Source organism: Phaethon aethereus, assembly GCF_964289735.1.
Source record: "Phaethon aethereus genome assembly, chromosome: 3".
NCBI lineage: Eukaryota > Metazoa > Chordata > Aves > Phaethontiformes > Phaethontidae > Phaethon > Phaethon aethereus.
In genome coordinates this window covers 44,166,846-44,190,887 of record NC_138576.1, presented here as the reverse complement: position 1 = coordinate 44,190,887, position 24,042 = coordinate 44,166,846, and the positions used below count along the sequence as shown (strand labels likewise).

The 24,042-nt window shown below is 37.6% G+C and overlaps 1 protein-coding gene across 4 annotated transcripts in view; it reads left to right on the top strand.

Moving 5' to 3' along the window:
- EPHA7 (EPH receptor A7) overlaps positions 1-20,844 on the top strand; it is a gene marked incomplete at both ends in the record, with an annotated part of 167,432 nt that extends 146,588 nt beyond the window's left edge. For 2 of the 4 annotated variants that reach the window (XM_081997107.1, XM_081997106.1), the window contains 4 exons: positions 659-808; positions 5,344-5,537; positions 6,644-6,799; positions 7,986-8,100. In XM_081997107.1, coding sequence (XP_081853233.1) covers positions 659-808; positions 5,344-5,537; positions 6,644-6,799; positions 7,986-8,100 — 615 coding nt within the window. Of the gene's footprint in view, positions 1-658; positions 809-5,343; positions 5,538-6,643; positions 6,800-7,985; positions 8,101-20,648 lie in introns of those variants that run through there. The other 2 variants (XM_081997105.1, XM_081997108.1) reach the window with 2 other exon arrangements.
- Positions 20,845-24,042: the final 3,198 nt, after the last annotated feature.

The following is a 24,042-nucleotide window of genomic DNA, read 5'->3' as shown; positions in this document are numbered from 1 at the left end:
AAGCTCAACTCCTGTATTTTCCCTTGCTTTTGGGTGGGACGCTTTTCTTAAATAAGCATTCAACTGCCACAGTATGTTCTTTATTCTTTTGTTGATCCAGCTCCACTTTCCCACCCGTTGGGCCTCTCTGTACCTATTTTTTTCATTCTGAAGGAAGGAGGGGCCCCTGGAATCTGCTCCAACAGGCACAGGGATCTGGGAAACCGCACTGGTGTTCATGGCTGTCACTCCTGCTGCTGGGCTTTTAGTGGGATTCTGGTTTAAAAATGTCAGACTGAAATTTCAGAGGAGCCATATGACAATTCAACAGGATTTATATGCACAGGATGAGACTCCCCTCACCTAGATTCAGCCAGCCAAGAGTTAAATGCCTAGTGTAAATCAAACATCTAAACAGCCCCTTAAAATCAATAGAGAGATAAGTACTTCCAAATGCATTCAACTTAACTTAGACAGGTGGCTAAGTTTCTATGGTCCAAGTGTTTTAAGAGCCTAAACTTCCTTAGACTTCTTTTAAAATTCTGCAATTGATCAACTATACTGGATGATATAAGTGCTGCTTTTGATGTTTATAGAAATAATTGTAAATGCACTCCATAGAAGCTGATGTGGAAGTTTTGTAGAGAAAAAAGAAAGCACTCTTCTCTTTTTTTCATAGGGTGGAAAAATTCCAGTGAGATGGACAGCTCCAGAGGCCATCCAGTACCGCAAATTTACATCAGCCAGTGATGTGTGGAGTTATGGAATAGTTATGTGGGAAGTAATGTCTTATGGAGAACGGCCTTATTGGGACATGTCAAATCAAGATGTAGGTTATACTTCGTCTGTTTGTATGCGTGTGTCAGAAAAAAAAATAAATTACATATTGTAAACACTTATATATGTGTTTCACTATACATGCATAAAATATTTGTTTAGAAATAAGATTTATCAAAATACTGTAGGGTTCTCTCAAACTGCGAAAAGTTACAGAGCTTTCACTTTTTACCTAAATCTTTAAATCATTCTTCTGTCATGTGGATGTTGTAGGTTTCTGTCCCAAGTATCAAGTAAAATTGGAACATCAAAAGTAGTATGTGCTCTTTATTTTATTATACTTAAGCATAGAAAGAATTAATTCTTTCCAATAAAAAATAATTCTGAGATTTCTGACCTCAGAGCAATGATTAATCAGTTGAAAAAACTTGTTAAATATCTGAGTGGCAGTTACTGACCTACTTTGTTTTTTTCAAGTTAATTATGCTGATTTAACAATACCCTTGTTTGCATAAAATAAGACCCAGAGCAACAGGTCAGCAGTAAGAGAACAGATGGGTGTTAATCTTGATTTCTGACAAGAGTATCTATTAATATAGAAAGTACACAGGAAAAAGCCATGCAGGTGAGAAAGATGTCAGGAAGTTCTTCAGGTTGGGGACTTGAATTTTTTTTATTATTATTTTATTTTTTGATTGAATGATCGACATCAAAGTTTAAAAAAAAGATAAAAGTGTAAATGATGAGTCAGTTTGGCACAGTTCAAAGTTGTTAATATTTGACAGGTCTCAGTGTCAAAGATTTCATGGACTGTCAAAATATGGGCAAACAAGTCCTTGGGGCAGAGAAAGAGAAATATTTACATTCCCTAGACACCCAGTAGAGTTTCATTTCTTTTGACACCTTCCTTCTGTACTAGATTCAAACACAAAAGAAGTCTGACAGGAGTATAAGATGCCTCAAAGGCAAACGTTACCTCTTTCTGAGAACAATAAGGAAAAACTTTTAAATAGGGAGGAAATTTTGGTACCTTCATGCTTCTTGTTGGATTTTATAAAGTATTCCCTCTATTAATAACTGCAAATAAAGCTTGTTAATGACTCTTTTTCATAAAATGGCTAATTACCACTTCTTGCAGTTTCATCTCTTTTTAGCATCTTATATAATAATCTTCAATAGCACATAGTTAAAAGATGCATCATTTTCTTGGTAAAATAATTTCAAATATTCTTGTATGCTGTGATCTTCAAAACTGTCCTGAAACATACCTCCCAAAACATATACATATCCTACCAATCCCATAGATAAATCTATGATGCAAGAATTTAGAATCATCTTATGATTAGTTAGTCTCATTCACAGTGACCAATTGGAGTATTTAACTGGAATCAAAAATGCTAAATGTGTCTCTTCTAATTTTGCATATACACTTAGGCAGTTTATATATCTGAAGTGTATCATTTTGCCTAAAAGTGGATGTGGGTGTAGTCATAGACAAGACGAAATCTCCTAAAAAATATGTTTCCTTGACATATGCATCTTTAGATGGCATTTCTTTAATTCTGCCCCTCTTCCTTTAAGTCATTGTTTTAGATTGATGGAGGATCCAGATTTGTGGTGCGATTTCTTTTTAAGCAACATCTTCCTTTTAGCAGTGACCTGGAGCTAGGGTCCCCTGCAGAAGAACACTCCTGCAAGCCGCCTGCAGAGGCACAGTGGGCTGAACACAGATGATAGAGAGTCCCCCCCAACTTCTCTGAGCAGTGGGCTCCCCTCATCTTAATCCTTGCTGGTAACAGCAGCCCTCAAACTGCTGCACTTTACCATATTCCCTTATTAGGCTTCTGGTGTTTGCTAGCTCTTGCTCTCATTTGGTTACTCACCCTAGTGCAGATTACTTCTTCAGAAAAGGACAAGAGTTTAGGCTTACATTTTTTTTCTTTGCTGTACTCCTGGATTTATTATCATTGTTATGATTAATAATTTATATTATTATTATATACCCAGAAGCAGAGTAATAACATTACATTATCCAGTTACCTGTATTTAATACTTCCTTGTTGGCAACCAGTATATACAGTGATCAGACCTGGCCCACTTCACATCCTCAGATAGCCTGATTATGATAAAAACATACTTGACTCTTAACAGTATTGCCTTTCTCTCTTCTTGCAGCAAAAGCAGAATTTGAAAAACAAATTGCTGGAAGTGTAAATAATATAAATCAATTCTATTAGTCAGAATTCCAGCTGTGTTCTCTTTGTAGCTTTGCTTATTTAAAAAAGAAATAATAATTTCCTGCATCTATTTCATCATCTCCCACTACTGATTTTTGGAACCCCACCCCCACCTTTCTTAGCAGAGTAGACGCTTGTAGTATCCTTCAAAGTGTCGGAGTTTAGTATAAAGTTTGGGGTTTTTTTTTAAGAAATTTTACTTATCAATATCTTAGAATGTTTTTTTAATGTTTTTGGATTCCATCCATTTCTAGCTAACTCATTCTTTTATGTTTCTCAATTTCATCCTTCTTGCTCAGAATACACATCAAAGCAGCTGATTCTGCAGTATCCCCAAAACCTTTTTAAAATAATATCATCATCTTGATTCCCACCGCTCTTCAGGTGTCTCTGCAGATCATAGTAAATGTGGAAAAGTCCTGTTCATGTTCCTTTCATTCATCTTTTCATTATCCCTTACACTCTTGGATATAGTCTTATCTAGATGGTGTGCCAGTTCTAAGCATATCAGATATTTTGGTGGTTGTGTTGCTGTTGGTGTTACCTACTTTTTCACTCATTGGTTGTCTTTGCGTTCTCACCTCTTAAGCAACTGTGTCATTTGTAGTAAATCATACGTAGCATGCATAAAGTGTTTAACACCTTTTACCTTTTAACAGGTCAGAAATTTCTGCATTACGTTTCATAGCACACCAGTTGTCCTGTACACACTGTAGCTTTTTTTTCACTTTTATTCCACTGATACTTCTAAGCGTAAGGAGCTGTTCTTTTGTTTTACCTCTTAATACTGCTCTAAAAGATCTCACATTTCACTTTTAATATTTTCTTTCATATATAGTAGTATTTTTCCAGTTTCCCTGTTCAGCAGAAATCCTCTGTCCCCACCTGGTCTGACAGATAACTTCACTGTCTCTAACAGGTCACTGCACTCATTCTTCAAGGTGTGGATGTTACTGCAGGAGTTGAATATGTCTCAGTCATTTTTGAGTTGTAGGACAGTACTGTCATTCTAAATGTCCAGATAGAAAACTGAGGCCCAGAGAAATGAGGCAACTTCCCTGAGGTTGGAAGGACATTCTGTGACACAAACCTGCAGTAAGTGCCCCACCACTGGGCTATGCCTCCTCTTTTCACAAAACTTCTTCTCTGCAAAAGGTTTTGATACAATCATGGATTTCAGCCAGCTTTTTGAAGGTCATTTTGTATTCTTTGCAGTTCTGTCTACTTTGCAGTCCACTGCTTTTACATTTTCTTACACAACCTATGGAACGTTTTCTATCTGAGGTTATTATTTTCACTAAACCCTGGATATTCACCAACTTTATGTATCATACTAGATCTACTTCCTAGGGCTAAGTCCAGAAAGCTTCTGATCTTGCTTTCTGTACAAACAGAGAGAACACAGTCCTACGCTTTACCCTTCAGGAACAAGCACCCTTCCTTAGCAATTCTATTCAAAACTGCTATGTCAGTCAATGTCAATATACTTGAAATCCCCCATGAACGGTGTTTTAGCCCTTTTTCACAAGCCTTTCTTATCTGCCTTGCTTCCTGATGTGCTTTCTTATCCTGCCCTCAAGGTTTACAGCAGTTTCCTGTGATTTTACTTTACCCATGTTTTTTTACTTAAATTCAAATGGACTTGGCTAAGGATGTCAACAGGTAGGTGTAATTCTTGGTTCAGACATTTATGTTCTCCTTCAATCATATCACCACCTAGCAGCATCTCTTATTAAACCTAACTTTCTCTTTAGATGGTATATTAAAATACCATTCAGCCAAGACTACTTCTCTCATGTGGCACATTTCTACTACTTTATCATTAATGTGACATGGCTAGACATAGAATACAACTTTTTTCCCTAACAATTTCTGTCTGCTAAACATTTTTCTTGGATCTTTTTATAGTATCTTCAGGCTTTATGTATTTTATATGTGCATGCACAGATCTCTATCCATTTAGAAGTCAGTTGTTTCTACCACACACTCCTTCATAAAAGCCTTGGGGCAAGTAATAATGCTTTCTGAAATAACTCCATTTATCAATCTATCTGTTGCTCCCTTGGTGAATTTAATTGTTGCTCCCCCCTGCTCACTTGACTAGGTAATATAGCTGTGTTCTGCACATATAGAGCAATATGCTTAATAAGCCCAAAGATAATAAAGTCATGGAAATTATTTGAAAACTTGAAGGCTAGTGTCAAAACAGCAGACTCATATTTTTGCAACACTGATAGCAAATTTTACGTTATTGTTGGTTTTTTTCCTTCTTTTATTTCTTGAACTAGGTAGCAATATATATTTCTTAAACACCCCTTGATGAAAAGTGATTAACTATGTTGGCTACTAGGTTATAAAAGCAATCGAAGAAGGCTATCGTTTGCCAGCACCCATGGATTGCCCAGCAGGACTGCACCAGCTGATGCTGGATTGTTGGCAGAAGGAACGTGGTGAAAGGCCAAAGTTTGAGCAGATAGTCGGTATTCTGGACAAAATGATTAGAAACCCAAACAGCTTAAAAACCCCACTGGGAACATGTAGCAGGTAAGAAAAGCTTTAGCGTGTGTTTGTATGATGGTGCGTGTGGCTGGATTATGGATGTTCTGCTTGATGGCTGGTTCCAGTTCATGCTTTCTCCATGTGTCTCTCAATTCCTCCTTTGTCCTGTTCCCTGTTCTTCCCTTCCCTCATTTGCCCTTCTTTTTTACCATGCTGAACAAAGCCAAAAAGGACTTTCTTAAAAAATAACCAAAACAAAGGAATTAAGTATCATGGAACTAACACACTTCTCAGTAAACTACTGCCTGCTCGTCACTCTTTCCGCACTCTCGCGACTAGCAGTCTTTTTTTTCTTTTTTCCTTAAAATTATGAAGTCTGGAGGGCCAGGATCATCACCTACTGTAGTTTTATATGATGCATCCCTTGCCCTTGGAACTGCTACAGTAGATACAGTAATTAATAATACTCGTGCTTAACCAATGTACTTTGACATTGCTACACTTTAGATTTTTCTCTTTCATTTTCTGGCTTTAACTCCTTTCAGTGATTGCACCTCATTGTGTTTCATATGTAGCTCTTAATGGCTTCTTCATAAATTTCAGGTGAATTATTTAATTGTGGTAATCTTTTGATCTGCTAGCTAGATCACTGCACTAGGGAATCAACTGGCCTGTGTTCAGCTCCCAGTTCTTCTACTGACTGATCTGCTGTGTGACCTGAAGCAACTTAATTTATGTCTCTGCTTTTTCCTTGTCTTTGTTTTGTCCCATTCAATTGAATACTGGGAATAGTTACTACATTTTCTAAGATGCTTAAAAGAATAGCATCTTTATTTTACTTAGCAACTTTAGCTGCAGCTGCTGTCATGTTAGGTAATAAGGTTGATTTTCTGTTGGTAATAGTCCATTAGGCTGATTTTGCTCACTCTGACCTTTCATCTTTTACGTGAATAAGCTTAGGAAATACATATTGTGAGATACAGAGTAGTCAAGAGCTATTCACAGAATAATCTAAACTGTATAAAGACCTATTACTTTCTACTCCTGACATTTTTAATACCCCAAACTTATTTGACTCTCACCTTGCTAAATACTCCCTGATGTTTTACTCTCTTTGGAAACAACTTACTTTCCTTTTTCCTTCTCCGTAGACCAATTAGCCCTCTTCTGGACCAGAACACTCCCGATTTTACCACTTTCTGCTCCGTAGGCGAATGGTTACAAGCTATTAAGATGGAAAGATATAAGGATAATTTCACAGCAGCAGGCTACAACTCTCTTGAATCAGTTGCCAGGATGACTATTGAGTAAGTTAGTACTGGGCATGTTTAACTTGAATTTAGGCAATTTCTAGGTAAAACAGTACACAATGTTCAACTCTGAAACTTTACCTTGAGTACAAACATGGTACTTGGAGTTAAGCCAGCTGGTTTAGCAGCTGGTGATGTTGTACTAGAGCATCCCATGAAAGGGCAAATACCCTGCTACCTATGTGTGGCATCACTTTTTTCCCTGTTTTTGAAACCAATTGAAATTACACCAAGGGGCTAGAATTTGAGGGAGAATGTGGCCCCTTTCAAAGTACGTATGTATAGAAAAATAACCACTTTGCCTCCACTACCTAATTGGTACTTTTTTCCAGACATGTACTAGGAAGATGTGGAATTTTCTTCTAATTGGCTGGGGGCTGTCTGTGTCCTGCAAGAAATGACTTTGCATCAGGATAAAAGTCTATAGAAACAAAACATTTTTCTGAAGGCAAGGATGGCCTATATTGGTACTGCCATCTTAAACAGGTCTTCTTGGCACCCTGGAAACAACATTCTTGTCCTGGTGGTTGCCAAACACATGTAATTCCTCTTACAGAGTGCAGTGTTTTTCTAAACAAGTTTCTAAACAATATTCTTAAGTTTGCAACCCTACTCTTATCTGCCTGGTATCACCAGGGGTCTCAGCCTACAGCTTGGGAACTGTCACCAGAGGCCACAAGCTTCTAGTAGGTCAGTAGCACTAGTAGCGGTGGAATTGAAACAGTTGCTTCTGTTTCATTTGCATGATGGGTATGGGTCAATATGCAAAGGATTTCTCTAGGCATCTCTTTAGAAAGCTGAATGTGATCCCCAAAATCTTGTATTTATACATAACTTTTTCCTGAAAGCCACCTGAAGTATTTTACAAGAGAAGTGTCTCTTTCTTTGGATGTCCTTAAAAATGACCATAAAAGATTATTGCAGTGCAAAACATACTGGCCTCATTCTCAGATGTGGAGATACATACACTGTAATTACATGACACTTGCCATGTAATTGCACTCCTCACTGGGAAGTTGAACAGCACCTGTATGACTTCACAGTACTGAGCTGAGGTTCTAGTGTAGCTTCAATGTTAGAAATCTGTAGCCCCGTCCACTACGTAGCTTTGACTCACAGTTGAATACCATACAATAGCAGTCTAAGTTGAAAAATTAACAATGTACGCATTTATCTTCCCCAGGGATGTGATGAGTTTAGGGATCACGTTGGTTGGTCATCAAAAGAAAATCATGAGCAGCATTCAGACTATGAGAGCACAAATGCTACATTTACACGGCACTGGCATCCAAGTGTGATAGACATTTCTCCCTTATGAGGGAGGTGACAGACTGAGAGAACAGCACTGGCCTTCAGTATATATGAAGTGCTGCTAGAAGACACTTGATTTCCTGGGTCCTTCCTGCAGTGAATAGAAGAGCTACAAGAAGCACCTACAGACTTGAACTCCTAAGTGCCACCAGAATTTATGAAAAGGGAATTAGGATCCACCAGTGGTGGCAAGAAAAACAGCAGTGACAATAAACAAAGTACTACCTGAATAAACATACAAACACCTTGAGCTCTCTAACCTCCTTTTTATCTAATAGACTTTTTAAATGTACATAAAAATTTAAAAAAGAATATATTTGTCAGATAAAATCATGATATTATTGTTAAATTCAACAAAATATTTTCCTTAAATCTGTGATTTCTGAATCTTTTTCTTAATCATTTGTGTTTATTCTTCATAAAGACTTTCTTTTAGTATGATGTTTATATCTTTGGACCTTTTTAGTGCTAATTCTATGACACATTACTACACTGGGTACCTCTGAAGGATTATTTGAGTTCCTAGAGATTTAAGAAGCATGACCAAGCAATGTATATCTGTCCGAACTTTGGTATCCTTTTGTGCCATTTACTTTTGTTAAATCAGCACCGTATTGACATGGCTAGCTAATTGGCAGGGAGTCAGGAAAATGCAAGTTGCCAAGAGCTCTGATATTTTTTAAAGAATTTTTTAAGGTTACACATATACTATCTTTTAAAAGAAAATAAAAGATTAAAAAAAAAAAAAAGAAAAGCAATAATGACCCCTAAGTAGTTCTAGGCACTTTTAGCAAATTGTTTGCAAGATGATTTTAATGGACTAGAGTTAAAGTGAGATATATTCTAAGATGTAGATCTACAACTGTAAAACTGCTGAGACACTGCATTGAATGGACAAGTGATTGTAGGAGTGTCTCAGAACACGGGTGCAGTTCTCCAGTGTTACCTAAACCATTTAATCTGAGCACATCACATTTTTTTTTCAATACTCTGCATTAGCAAATCTGAGGGAAATAGCTGGCAATATGTTTTATATGAGTTTAAGCTGAATGCAGTCCAGATGTCAGAATAAGGACATAGATTTTTTATGAGAACTGTAGAGCACGAGGCAAGGGGCAGTTCAAAATTTTCAAGTTTTTTTACAAGCTTTTGCTGCTCTGAACAAACATGAGTGTGTGTGCTCACACAGACACAACAGTCATTCATCAGGAACACATGCAAGAGTAGTTGCTCAATGGCATATCTTTTTATACCATTTACTTATATATGAATTTTTTTTGATTAAAATGTTTAACTACCATAAGCAATAATGAACAGTGTCTTTACAGATGTTGCAAGAATGTATGTGAACCAGAGAGAAATGCTTTAAAAAAATCTGAAAGTTGTGAACTGCCCCAGCAATGAAATGCTGTACTTCCAAAGAGAATTGGGCTGCTTCTATTGGTTTTGATAGAGAAAGATCCCAGGGATCAGTCATAAATTGGTCTTGTTTGATAATGTGGGCATCCACACAAAAAAAATAAAAACAAAAGAAAAACCCTGTAAATGTTCCTTTGTAAAACTTGTAAATTTTATTTATACTGTCTTGTTTTGTACACACATTTATGTGTAGTGAGCTCTGAATACATTGAAAATGCACTATATTTTTCTATTTTACTTGCAGAGCATCACAAACAAACATGTATATTCAGTGCTACATAATGTGTTTTCCCACATTTAGGACCAAAGATAGTTATCAAAAAATTAAATGCATCATTTTCCCCCTCCTTTTTTTCTCCCCATTTTTAGATCACTGTACAGTGTTATATTTGTCATTTTATTTATTTGCTTCATTAGAAAAATCAGTTTGGTTATACTAATTTTTTGTCCCCCCTGCCTTTGTTGAAGAAAATATGTAAAAAGCTTTTAACTAGCATAATCCCGTTACATAGACACTTCCATTTGTAATCTTTGTAACAGACTGTAAATATATTTTTGGAACTATAATGCAATGTGCATAAGGGTTATTTTTCAGTGTCCATAAATGATTGTTTATACAATTCACAGCACTTTACAGTCATGCTGAGAAGCCTAATTTATTGCCTGGATTTGGGCAGAGTAAGAAAAAGGTGAATATTCTTATTTCGTATTAGATTGTCATTCAGTAGAAATGGAGTTATTTTCATGTATGCAGCTCAAGATGGTTTTTTAACTATTAAAATTAATTTTCTAGAAGTTTTCTAGAAATGCTGTAGAAGTAAGACGCAGAGTAGACTGCACGCCCAATATTGAAATTAGTGCACGCAAGCACTTGGCCAAGGCACTTTGAGTAGCCATTGGAACACTTAATTAATAAACATCTGTTTTGTGTTATAACAAATGCTAAGTGCCTCACTACTGGGGTGAGCATCTGTGGGCAACTGCACAGGGTGCTTGTCAGTTTTGCTGCTGCTTTAGGCACTCAGCTATAAATTTAGGAGCCTAAGTTCAGACACCCGCATCCTTATAAAGCTCAGCTATTGTTTCTAAGGGCTTGGTGATTAAAGGTGCGATGCAGCAATGCTGGTATTGCTGAGAACCCACAAACCTTAAATGCAAGAGAGTTGAGGCGAGGCTTCACCATTAGGACTTGTTCAATATTCTGAAGCACAGAGGTCTCGAAGCATGTGTGGTGACCTGGTCTCACACATGTAAAAGTGAGGGCCCTAATGGTATTTCTTCCTTATTTTTCCTTGTTTGATTTAAGCCATCTTCTTTGAATAGTAAATATATTTTAGCATTCATCTATACACCTTGACTGCCTTAATGTTGCCACAGATTTTTACACATTTGAAAGTGGTAGAGTGGACCCAGAAAGCACAACTGTTATCAATACTCCTATTGTATCTATCTGTTCAGAACATTACTGCAATTTAGAGCACATGCATGTAAATGGATTTGTAACTGGTAGAGCAGCAACATATTGATGTTGGTTGCTGTTCCCCAGGTTCCAGGAAAACATAGTCCAGTGTAAGGAAAATAAAGTGCCAGAGAAATTTGATGTTCATGAGATAAACTGAAGAAAAAGTTGGGTAAGGGGGAAAATGAAAAGCTAAATGATGAAACAAAGACATTATCTCAGTTCTAGCTTAATTTCATTGAATTTGGAAATTGTGCATCGCTAAAGAAGACAGATTATCAGGCTGTCAGTGAGGCTGATCTTTCTTGACTTTATCTATCTACAAACATCTAAAGGAGAGGTGCCTAAGACAGGCAGGATGAATCTCCCTTTGCAAATGCTTATCTCCATTACTTGTAGAAGGAACCCAGATGATTAGCTTAAATTAGGTGTCTAATGTCTAGATAGTTAAAGTTAGGTGAGGTGATTCCTACCCTGTATGTCCTTGGCTGCTACATTTTCCTCCGCAAGCTGCATCATAGAAAGGCGGCTCCTCTACTAGTAGTGTGTCCCAGAATGTATTTAAACTGGGCTTTATCACAGAGAGAGGTGATTTTTTTTATTCACAGATTTATAACAGATCATCCAAATGCTTTTTGTATATGGGTATTAATTCTCAAAAAATTTGTGATTGTTCTGAAGAAGACCTGCCTAGTAAATTACAGTTATTTAATATTTTAAATAACCAGAAATATTTGCTGACATACTGCTTCAGTCCAGAGGTTATGTGATCAGATATGATAGTTGCTGTTTGCAAAACCATGTTTATCTAAAGCCTTGTCATGTAAAAATCTCCAGGAAGCAAAGATGCTTAAATATATCTCAAATTGAATGTTGCCCTTAATATCTCAATAATTGAGCTCTGTCTGTATTATTCTCCATTTAAAATGAGTTTTTTATATTTGTTTAAGCTGGAGTTATCTGGCATCCACTGAGGGAGTTTGAAGAAATTATTTTAAATTAAATTTGCTTTTCTCCAATAATAATAATACATGGTAAATAGTTTCCACTCTTTGGAATGTTACAAAAACTATTGCTTTAATGTGGGGGATGAAGGGGTTTATTTTTGTTTTGTTGTTGGTATTTTTTTACATTTATTGGTTAGTAGTTGAAATAAAAAAAATAATAATTTGTCCGTAACTTTCTAAATAATTAATATATAGCAATTTTGAGAATTATTTAAATTCTGCGACTTTTGGGTTACTACTGAGATGGTGATCATGTCACTACATCCATAATACCAAGCGATGCCAAGACACCCTGCCAACAGTGGGGGGGTTCAGCCGGTATTCTGTTGCCCAGCAATGGCATGTCCACTGGCTGTGAGCGAGGAATGAAGGCCAACTCAGCCAAAAAAGGGTCATTTCACCTTTTAAGAATATATATGTGACATATTAGAGCTAACATATCCGTAATGCATTACTTCCCTGCATGCACTTAGAAACCGATATGTTCATCATATGCATTTGGTTTTTTTGTGGTTTTTTCCTGGTTGGTTTGTTTTATTATAAACAAGTGACATTTGGGGTGCTTGTGGAAGAGAACAGTTCCCAGACAGGTTGACAAGCCCAGTTTAAGAAATGTACTATACAAATTCTTGCTTAGCAGTAATTCTGGCAGCAGGTGCTGCAGGGTTATTCAGGCAGTTGGTGCTATGATTTGCTGAGCAACGAGCACAGCAGGGTTTCTGCATGTTCAAGACCTGTTAGGATTGTACTTCTGATGAATTAACTGATACGTAGAAACAGGTGAATTTTTTCCCCCCCTAACTGGAATGGACTTGCAGATGGTAGATTTGGGATTTGGAAGACTACTCAGAAGTCTTATTCTCAAACTAATTTCTAGTAAAGCAAGAAATTCTGGGCAGCAGCCTATATTTTCTCTCCTATTCCCTTAAGGATTGTCAAACCTAGCCAACAATTACTTTTAGACAGAGATTTTTATTGTTTGCATAGTGCAGCCTTCTATTTACTTGGGAATAGGCAGTTCTGTAATTAAATTTCCTGCAAAAAGGATTGGGGAGAGGTTGGGGAAGGGAACACAAAAGTTTGGAAAAAGACCCATGAAAACAATGAAAGAAAAACCCAATCCAACAAATGACCTGTGAAACCCAAAGTATGACTGGGCTCACCATTTTTGTAAGACATTCCATATAGGAATTTGAAAAATATGAGAGATTAAACCATTGGCATTAGATTTTCAACATCTGACAAGAGTAGTGGAAGAATGCAAGCGACATTTATGGGAGTTTTTTCCTCTTTGGTTTTGGTTCTGTGAGATTTTTAAGTTAAGATAATTAACACGCAGATTCAGAGTAAAGTCTGTTGGGACAGGCTAAGGGACAAAATTAGTGTGTCTATAATATCCATGAAATTTTCAGTGCACTTTCAGGGTGGGTAAGAGTCAGGCAGCTTGAAAGTGAAAGGAATCATGTGGGTTTCATAAGCTGTACAGACCGTGTAGGTTATGACCAGTGAGATTATGAAAAGTTAAAGGTTAAAGAGGAAAACCCTCACTTTTGTATCTGGTGAAAAGTCAGTAGATGGGAGTGAATAGAAAGAGAGGGGTGTGAAGCCATTCAGAATGTGTGAGTCTAAGTCATAGGGCTCTGCAAGACGTTGCTGGCAGTGGAGTTAAGGAGTGTTGAGATTTTTTGTTTAAGTAAAGAGACACTGTTAATAAAATATACCTAATAATCTAGTGTGGAGTGGTTTCAGTACTCTGATTTTTCCTCAGGCCAGATTGGAATTTGTCAAAGAGACTAAATTGAGACAGATGGGAAAGCAACTGGTAATACACAGCTCATTCAAGCAGACTTGAAAGAGACATGAAAGGAGAATTTTACATTAAAAGCCTGAAAATAAACTATGAACTCATGGTATTTACTCTCAGAAGGCTTTAGAGTAGTTTTCTTTAAGTCTAGGGTAATGATAGTAGATTTTAACACTGATACTATACAAATTGGGTGAAATTAATGTCTAATTATAGTGACCAAAAAAAACCCACAAGTCAAAAAATAGTTGATGTCTTTATAGACTTCGAAAAATATGCAATACAGCCATGCGGAACTTGTGTAGCCAGCCAAATGAATCTTGGACAAAACAAGACATAATGCCTAGAGCCAGAAGAGCTAAATCAGGAACAGAAAATCTCTTCATCCATGGGCCAAGGCTTCTGTATTTAATTGAACCAAATAACCAATTGTAGAACTGTGCTACTAATAATAATTAATACCAATAATGAAAAACTACAACTTAGAGGTCATCTGATGAATCATAATATGGCTAACACTGAAAACCACACTCAGTGCTTAAGTCATAGCTATGCCCAAAGACTTACATGTGCTACTGGTATTAGAATTCCATGACCCCGAGTATTTCAAGTCATTTATGAACAGGAGACATTATAGCCCCAAGTCCATAACTAAAGCCTTCCTCTTTTGTGCCAATAAAAAAAGGAAGGAATCCTGAGGAGTCTGTAAGGTCTATCAAGTGCAATTGAAATTATCTTCTGATTATTGCCTTAGAATTACCAAGAAAACCATGAGCTTATCTTTTACATTAAGAAACAAACTTCCTGCTCCAAAGATGCTGTGTCACTGAGAAGAAAAATTGTCTGTTAGTTAAACTGGGACATCCAAATCTGGCTTGAAATAGGCTAGACTGAAGAATGATAGATAGAATGTATCTACCTTGATCCCCTGCATTTCATGTCTGTAGGAAAATTACTCGGGCTATTTCTTGACTACCATTCAACCTCTTACTATGCCAGCTTCCACTGGCTTCCTGAAGGGCAGCACGTCCGTTTTTAAGATGTCTGCTGGAAAACATGTTTCAATTTCCTTTCCTCAGGGGCCAACCAGCCTATGCCAAGAACACATGTGTAGCTTGAGAGTAAGAAGGTGCAGGAATCTCAGACTAGTTCTCTCCAGGGTGTTCTCTTCAGTCACAGTCATAAATTAGATGTGTTCTCCCACTGAGGTTGCATGTAGTAAATTGCATGAGAAATCTGATTTGCCTGCAATGGACTTAGTAAAATCATCCAGATACTTCCTGAAGGCCACTCAGAAGTGGAAGTTTTTAAGTGGTGGTTAGGATTTTTTTCAGAAAGTGAAAGAGGTGGGTCTATAGGAAGTCTGTGTGTGCAGCTTTCACACCCTATAACACACTCTACTTACTGAAGTACAGATAGCAGATATCCTTTCTGGGTAGCAGATATCCTCTGTCACTCTCACTGAAACTAGACCACAAATGCAACATTTATGAGTCCATAAGAATAAACAAATAAGAAATTAATTCCGTAACAGAATTAGACCAAGACTTCACCATTTATTCAGTTTAGTCTTGGCACTACTGGTGCTTCCACATGGGGTCAGTGGAAGTGTAAGACGGGTCCAGACAATAGAGAGGAGAATGGGATTGGGTGGAGTAAGGGGACTCTGGGTGGAAAAGGAGAGGCTGAGAGGAGGCGGTGGACTTGTGGGTGACGTTGAGCAATCTTTGTATTTCTCTTTCAGGATCTTTGCAGTGCAGAGCCCTTGCACTCAACCTATTTCATCCCACTTCTCTCTTCTGGCTCTTTTACTTGACTAGCCCCTTAAGTCCTCCCTTATATTACTCTATATAAAAGTAGCAGTGTCTTCTTCCCCAGTAGCCAGTGTTTGTACCCTCATGGGCTGCTGGAGAAAAAGGTAGGGTTAGATTCAAATCCAGGCCAATATGTCTAAAGGAAGAAATTGGGCCAGGAAGGCACTGAGAGGGATTCCTAATGAGGACATTCCTTTAATATCACTGGGCCTCAGTACTATGGACAAGTGATTGATTGCTATTCTGGAGAGAAAGGCTGTGCCTTACTATATAACTTCCCTACACACTCCAGTTTATCTACTGCCAAAAGCAGGAAGGGAGGCGGGGAAGAGGAAAAATAAAAGCTTTCAGGCATTTCTTTGTAGTGCTCTTTTCAAGAAAAATAATTATCTCAATGCCTACATTACCTAAACTTGTGCAAGAGACAAATCCTCTTTGATGTTTCCTACTTGCTGCCAAAAGCATCTGAGGTAGACTGTGCTCTCTGTTGCAAATCTCAGTCGTAAGCTTTCTCATCTCCCATGAAACTGTTTGCCTAACATGGGGTGAACATTCCAGTCCCCCAGAGAGTATCTTTCCCATGATAGTTACTTGACTATCACACCATCCAAGCCCTTCTGCAGGTGTCCATGTTTGTTTCCTTGTGCAGATGTACCTCTGGCTTCTGAGGCCTATTGCCCCAGCCATGAGGAGGGAAAGTATTTTTTTGCATTATACTCTACTTGCATTTCTTTCCAGCTGGCATTAGTCATTAATAGTCATTAATCTCAAACCTAGCAGCACGCCTGCTTCACTGGGAGGTAAGTAGAAGATGACAGTGAAGAAGGAACATTTAGTACCCCAGCAACAACAAATGCGACGTCTGTCTACAACCAACAAACTATGGGTCAGGGACATCACTCCAAGTGATCTGCACTCGAAGTACAGAATACATTAGTGTTGGTCAAAAAAACCAAACCAAACCAAAAAAAAAGTGTAGTGTGTGTATGGGGGGAGGAGGACTGTTGAATACAGAAGAGCCAAATCAGCCAGGCTTACCTGTGAACCACCAGTAATACCAATGACACAATCCAATGCAGTATGTTTAAAATAATATCCAATTCTTTCTATTGGAAGTACAATCTAAGAGGGAGCTGAATGGCAGAAATCAAAACACCTGGTGAGGGGACTATTTCAGGGCAGTGTGAGAAAAGAGTTACCTTCTATGATTTTATACTCTCCATAATGAACAGGGGAAAAGTTTCTTATTATTTTATACTATTATAAACCTATTTCTTATGGATTTTATGAAATGATTATAGCTGGATTAATGAAAGTCATATGGAAAATAATGCTTTAGCTGTGTTATCTGCTTCTGAATTATTTGCTGAAAAACAATGAAGGTATTCCCTAGAAATATTACCTGCTTTCAGTATAGCAAAGTATCTCAATAATTGCGGAAAAGGAAAAAAAATCCTCATAAAGTAAGCCTTCAAAGCAGTTAATACCATTTTTACACTTACATTTTGAAATAGGATTGTGTAAAGCTGAATTTATCTTTTTGTTTAACATCAGATGCTGTCAAGTTATTTAAATTTAAAATCCTGTAGGAATGGATATTATATTTATCATAATGATTTTACAAGTGGTTGCATGATATTTAAGGTTGAATTTTCAGGTCTAAATTAACAGTGCTTCATTTTAGATACCAGAGAAACAGAAACCACATATCTTAACATACAGTTATGCATCTGCACGTCTGTCATTGAGCCATCGCAGCATACTTTTGCAAAACAGAATATTATATTTGGCAGTGCTTAGATCATAAGTTCTATTGTGTTGTTGCCATTGTTTTTGTATTTAAGACCTTTTGGTGACATAAGCCCTTGTTAGCTAAAGCCAGTGAGCACTAGTAAGCAGATTAATATGATGTAAATTGATAGAAGCCATTTGCTGAAAGTGTGGACATATGTCACAGAGGTGACATCCAGCTATTACTGAACTCACTTTCTCTCCTTCTCTAGCATAAATGCCAGAACAATCCAACAGACTGGCTCTCCTTCTGCTTATTGACAGCTGAATCATGGCTACCCATAGTTCAGGATGCATAGCTGATGGAAATGTAACACCTATCTGGCATCTTTTTTCCTCTGTTTCCAGGAAGGCTCACCTTATTTTTTTGTGATTTGATGTATGGCCTACTTTTCTGAGCACACATGGAAATATTACATATCTCTTGGATGAGAAAGGCATAGAAAGAGTAAGACTGACTCTACAGCTTTAGATTATGGGAAGGTGATACAAGAAGGACAACACGATACTTTCAACGTCTGTGTAGGAAGGGAGAAACTCTGTAGGTATTCATATATTGGCAAGCACTTTGAGCTACAGCTGCTTTCCAGGGAAGAGGTTGGTTAGGTTAAGTCTGGTCCAAAGTTACCTCCAAAAATTCCTTCCTGCACTGTACAATCTCTTCCCTTCCTGAAACACCTTTCTCTTCCAGAAAATCCTTCCTCCTTACTCTGAAATTGGTGTTTAGGCCACTTCTCTGGGAATGAGGAGACTGTTGTTCTAAGTAAAATGGAATTTTTTCACGGAATAAGTTGAATGGCCTGTCATGTCCCAGAAAAGCTAGTATCTTGGTCTGCAGGCACTGCACTTTCCCCTATCATTCAATTTATATCATTGCTCAACTACTAGGTAAAATGCATATGATCTGTTAGATACTTCTTTTACATGTGTTTCCTGTTGAAAGGATAAAATTAGGCATCTACTGTCAGAGAAGGTTTGGGGCTGTGGATCTCTGAAAATGGTTTCCTCAGGACACATCCAGATTTACTGCTGGGATACATGATGGCATACCCCGCATCCTCTCAGAACTATTCGCATTGGGTTTCCTTTCTGTGGAAGTTACGGTGTGGGTGGTAACTTGTGTGTGTGCTAGTTTTGTCCTGTTATTGACTACAGGTATGGCCTTGGCATGCAGCCGAGACTGGGTAAATGAGTACTAAATCTGACCATACAGAAATCCCAATCAGGAACTGAAGCCCTATCCTCACCTGAGCAGGGCATGTCAGCTGGTTTATCCACTGTCTTTGACAGGCCTTCAGCTTCTCCAAATCATTTTAGGTTTCTGTCTCTTCCCAGGGACATAGACTATCTAATTCAGGCCTGGAATGATGCTGGACAGCAGGGCAGCTAGAAACAAAGGATTAGGATAATTAATAGCAAGGTCATACAGATTCAAATCATTAAATTGATTTGCCATGTTACACACAGGGATCCTCATCTCCCATTTGTTGATGTTTCATACTTGTTAGCTTGCATCTGCTCTCTGCTCTGGTGAAACCAGTACTTGGCAGTGAGAACCAGTTGCAGGCCAGAGTAAAGCCATGCCATGGTCCAGGGTATACATACACCATCTCATAAATCTTTTGATCCACAGACCTTCATCACGGTACTGACCAAAACATGTCAGTAGAGACAGAGCCAATATAAACGTAACCTGAGGTTTTAAATACCTGTGCATCTAAGTGCTATTCGGAACTATCATTTGCCTTTAGCTTTGAATAAATTCACATGTCAATCATTTTTACTAATTCAAAGACTTACTTGCCTTCAAAATAGTAAAAAGAACCTATCAGAGGAAAAAAAGTCTTCCTTTTGAAAAGGATTTCTCCTCAGAGTTCCTTTTTGCTGCATTCTTTTCTCATGCATTCCTTAGATTGCTAGGGTTTCAAAAGGCAGGTGCAAAAAACCTAATAGAAGCAAGATTTAACTTAGTTAATACCTTCCCTTCATGTAAAATTAGTCCCTAGAGTAAAGAGAGTAAGAGTCCCTAGACTAAAATTAGACTCTACACTAGAGACAGAAGAAAAAACATTCTGTCCCTCCATCAGATTGCTTCCTCTAGCTTCTCTTTTTTTTTTAACTAAGCCTCAGACATCATGGCTATTAATATTGTCAGATCCTCTTCTCAGCTTATCATAAAACATCTGCTCCCATTTTGTCCAGTTTGATGACAGAGATGTATGGCATGCTACAATGTATTAATAATACTCTTCTCTTGAATGAGTATCTTCCCTTTGATTCACGCTGTTAAATAATCTAATCCATGTGCTGGAATGACAGATACTACGTTGGAATCAACTGTAAGAATATTGGTTGGTATGGCAGGGGGACATTCCTCTGCTGGTTTATTTTTCTTTAGTATTAGTGTTACATTGGCTTGTCTCAACGTCTGTAATAAATTGCTTTTCTCTCAGGAATTTTCAAATAATTTAGTTAAGAGATTGCTAACCATATGTAAAATAATTTCTATTCAGTCTAGCCTACATCCTTTAGTCCTAAAGCTGTATTGTTTTAGAGATTTCACATGGCTAGCCTGTCACTAAATGTACAGGAGAATCCACATTTTTTTATTTCCTTTTCTTTTTTAAGCTCTGGGTTGGGTTTTTTTGGCAACACAAGTAACAAACATTGTCTTGGGGTGCCTAATATCATGTAATGACTGAGACAAGTCAGTTAAAATGTTTTATAAGATTCTTCAGCATTAGTGAAAGCTGAACAGTTAGGCTAAAGGAGAGTCAACTTTATTAGTTTACATGCCAGAATTTAACTGTCATGTGTATGCTTTTTTAATTAAGCAGAGTTTAAATTGAACACACCCATTCCACCCTTTTCCTGCTTCTCTGTTTTAAAGAGTTATCTGCATCTTCTCCCAGTCCTTAATTTTATACCCAAACACCCATCTGAAAAACTGCACCTCATTCATTTGTTCCCTTTATTTCCAATACTGAAACTGTCAGGTATAACCCTGTGGCTCATTGAGATCCAACGTGAAACACAACTACATTTCCTTCATGTTAGAGGTGTTTGCCTGGGAATCTTTTGGTTTATTGATGCTTACCTAGCTAGTCGACGAGAATTTTTGTCAAGCAGTGGTGTATACATGGCAATGACTATGATAGTGTAATTTGCCTCTATTACTTCCTGATATCAGGATTCTGCTGCACTGCCAATTTCATATCTGTTGTTATTATTTGTTTGACAGAATCAAAAACATACCAGGTGCTTTGCAAAACAGAGAACAAGAAAATTCCCTTTCCAGAAGAGATGACAGCCTGAATAGAAATGACATAATGGCAGGAGACAAAGGAAGCAGAAAGGGGAAGCAAAACAAGAGTTATAACCATAAGATCATGAGATTGGTTTGGAGGCACAGTGAACGCTATGAGGCATTTTTTTAAAGCGCATAAGGACTGTAGTTGGGATTAGAGAATGGAAATGTAGAAAAGAAGCATTGAAAGGAATGGAGAAGAAGGGAGGAACAGACTGGCAACAGGAGGACGAGTAAACAGAGGTGTATGGGAGAGGCCAGAACACACACCTGACAAACTGAGGATTATGACTAATGCCAAGAATGAAAGACCACACCTGAAGAGCATGATGGTTTCAGGAGGATGGCGAAGCAGGACATGGCGATGCTGCTAGGGAGAGAAGAGCCAACAAAGCTGACCTGGAAACCTGCCCTGGAAGCTCCTCACACTAATATAACCCTGCTTCCCCATCTTCTTTCTAGCTCCCCTCTTATACACAAAATATGTATATAGAAGAGCAAAGGAGAAGGAGAAGCAGCTAAATCAAACATTTCCCAAGATCCTGCTGGGGAAGAAGTTTATGCTGGGATGATACAGATTTACTCCTACTGATGCTGCTGGTAGCAAGTGGCAGAGAGCATCCTGTTAGCCTTTCTCATGCAGACAAATCAATGGGAGTCTTTTCAACTACTTACAAATAGGCCTTGCTGAGAAATACTCAGCAAAATCATAATAACCTAGCCAATCCAGGACATTTTAAAATGTCCTTTCATTCTAGATCAGAAAGAAGCAGAAACATTCACAGTGAAAAGGAAACAGGGAAGAAAAATATTTGAGCAGTTTCTTTTAAAGCTGAAAATAATAATTTCAGTATTAACGAAAAATATAAGGGGGTTTTGCTCATTAAAAAAAAACTATAAGTTTTCACTAAAATTTCTGATAAATTGGCAATTATTTTAATTATGTTGGATTGGCTGTTTTTTTCTTCTAGAAAATTGGTGTTGTTTTTAGAAAGAAACTGGAAAATTGCCATTTTCGGTCTGTCAGACTTTTTAAACTACCCCAATTTCCAAGGTAAGAATTCTTCAGGGGTAAGAAAGCTGCAAAGTGGCCAGTCTAATCTCTTCCTCACTTCCTTCTCCTCTGCTTTGGTGATCAGACATGTCTAATGATTAGGCTGCAAAGAGCAAAACCAGTTTCTATGTCTCCCTGAGAAAAGGCATTTTGCCAACTTCTTTAAGTATTATTAACTACATCTGCTTACAGGAAGTCACTTTTTTTCTGCAGACTATGTCTGCATTTAAATCTTCCTCACAGCTCTTCCATTTTGCCTGGGAAAGTTTATCAGGAAGCACACTGGAAAAGTTCAGATCTTTCTGTCTCCAGTGAAACTCTTTTTAGATATAGTTACAGCTTGGCAGATGAACTGGTATGACAGTTGAGAGACTACTGCTGGTAATGGAGTATTCTATTACTCTGGCATACATAGACACTTTTTGTTTCATACTTGTGACCGCAAGGTATTGATGTTTAGGGTATTATAAGTACTTACTGATTGTATTTTTTCTTATAAGTTTTAGAGGACAGCACTGGTTTTTCTTCTCCTTCAAGGTAACACAGCCTTCCATGAGTCATTCATCTTGAATGTACACCAGAGTGATATCAAGTTGGTTGTTGTGACACCTTATCAATATGATGCCCATTTTTAGTCTCTTCTAGCAGTGGAATGATTTAAGTATTGTCTAGTGGAGACAACAGCCTCATTTAAGAATAGCTTGGTGACTCTGGATAGGATTCAAATAATTCATCTAGGTGAGGAGACAACTGAAAAAGTCATAGCTGAAATATTACCAAAACCCCTTAACTGGTTGGCTTTGTCCATCATTTGCTCAAAGATTTTGGTAAATGGTGGCTTACTGGATTCTCAAATGGCAGCAATGCCCAAGTACCTTTTTTTTTTATTGTCTTCAATTTGAACTTTGCTTAAGTTAATTAAATTCTTGTCACCTCAGGGTGCCATTTTAGCAATGAGGTTTACAAAGACCTACTCTGTCAATGTAGAAACTTCAGCTACTGAAGAACGTACCAGGTATAGAGAGTTAACACAATGCTCAGCAATGTGAGCTGAACTCACAGGCCCACCTCAGTAATTTCTCTCAGTCATTATTGAAATAATACTGGATTTAAATCATGGTGTCAACTTACAAAATCTACCATGCTTAAATTCGTCTTACAATCAAAAGTAACTCAAAGTTTTATGACAGTCCATGTATCATTAAAAAAAAGAGATTGCAAAGCAGTGTCATTGTATCTCCCCATGAGACAGAATTTTTTATATATAATTTTTACATATTTGAAAGAACCCCATTAAATCCATTGCATACAATATTTTGCAATAATAGACTCAGCATAAAGCAATATCAAAACATAGTTAATATTTCTACTAGTTATATTTAACCAAGCTACAGATTTTGCATAATTTTGCCCCTGCTTCTGGCTTGATAGTAGATATGGAAGATATGTGTACCTATCTTTTGACTGAGAGAGGATTCCACTGTTTGGCACCTTCCCACCCTCTGCTACCAAATAAAAGATAATTTCAGTTGGGAAAGGTGGCATAACCTCTGAAAACTGTAAGTTGACCTATCTTCTGAGTTCAGAAACTGAACTGGATGCATGGTTTGGGAAGGAATTTAATACCAGCTACCTCAGTAGCCATGTGGTGTTAAAGGAAAAAGGCTGGGGAAGAAAAGAATATTATAATGTAACCTGAGAGTAAAGGACAGCATGGTTATTTTACCTATATATTTTTTTTTAAACTTGCCTATACATTTCCTGCCAATCCTTTCCTATTATCTATCAGCTTTTCCAGGAAGACACTTGCTTGTGTATAAAGTAGAATAGCTGCACTGATTCAAACCACAAGTCCACATAAGCCCTGTGTACCTGGCAGGAGTCCTGCCTTGGTAGGGTTACAGTCCTGTTGTTATAAGGCCTCCACTGTCCCCTACAGATTAGGGACACCTTCAGCTGTTGACTTCCAGACATCTTCAGGGTTCTGTATCCAATATGTGCAGTTCAAATGCTTCCTAAATCAGGGAGTGCACTATGTTTAATAATCTGAATTTGTCCTAGATCCTGTGAATTTACTTCCTCCTTCTGTCTCTCTCTCTCTGTCTTGCCCTTCTTTCTTCTGAAATAGAATGACCAGGGCTGCATGAATTGTTCAACATAAGAGTGTATAATGTATTTATACAGTGATATAGCTATACAGTGTATTTATACAGTGATATATATATGTTTTCTATTTTGTTTTCAGTTTCTTTCTTAATCATCCAAATATCTTTT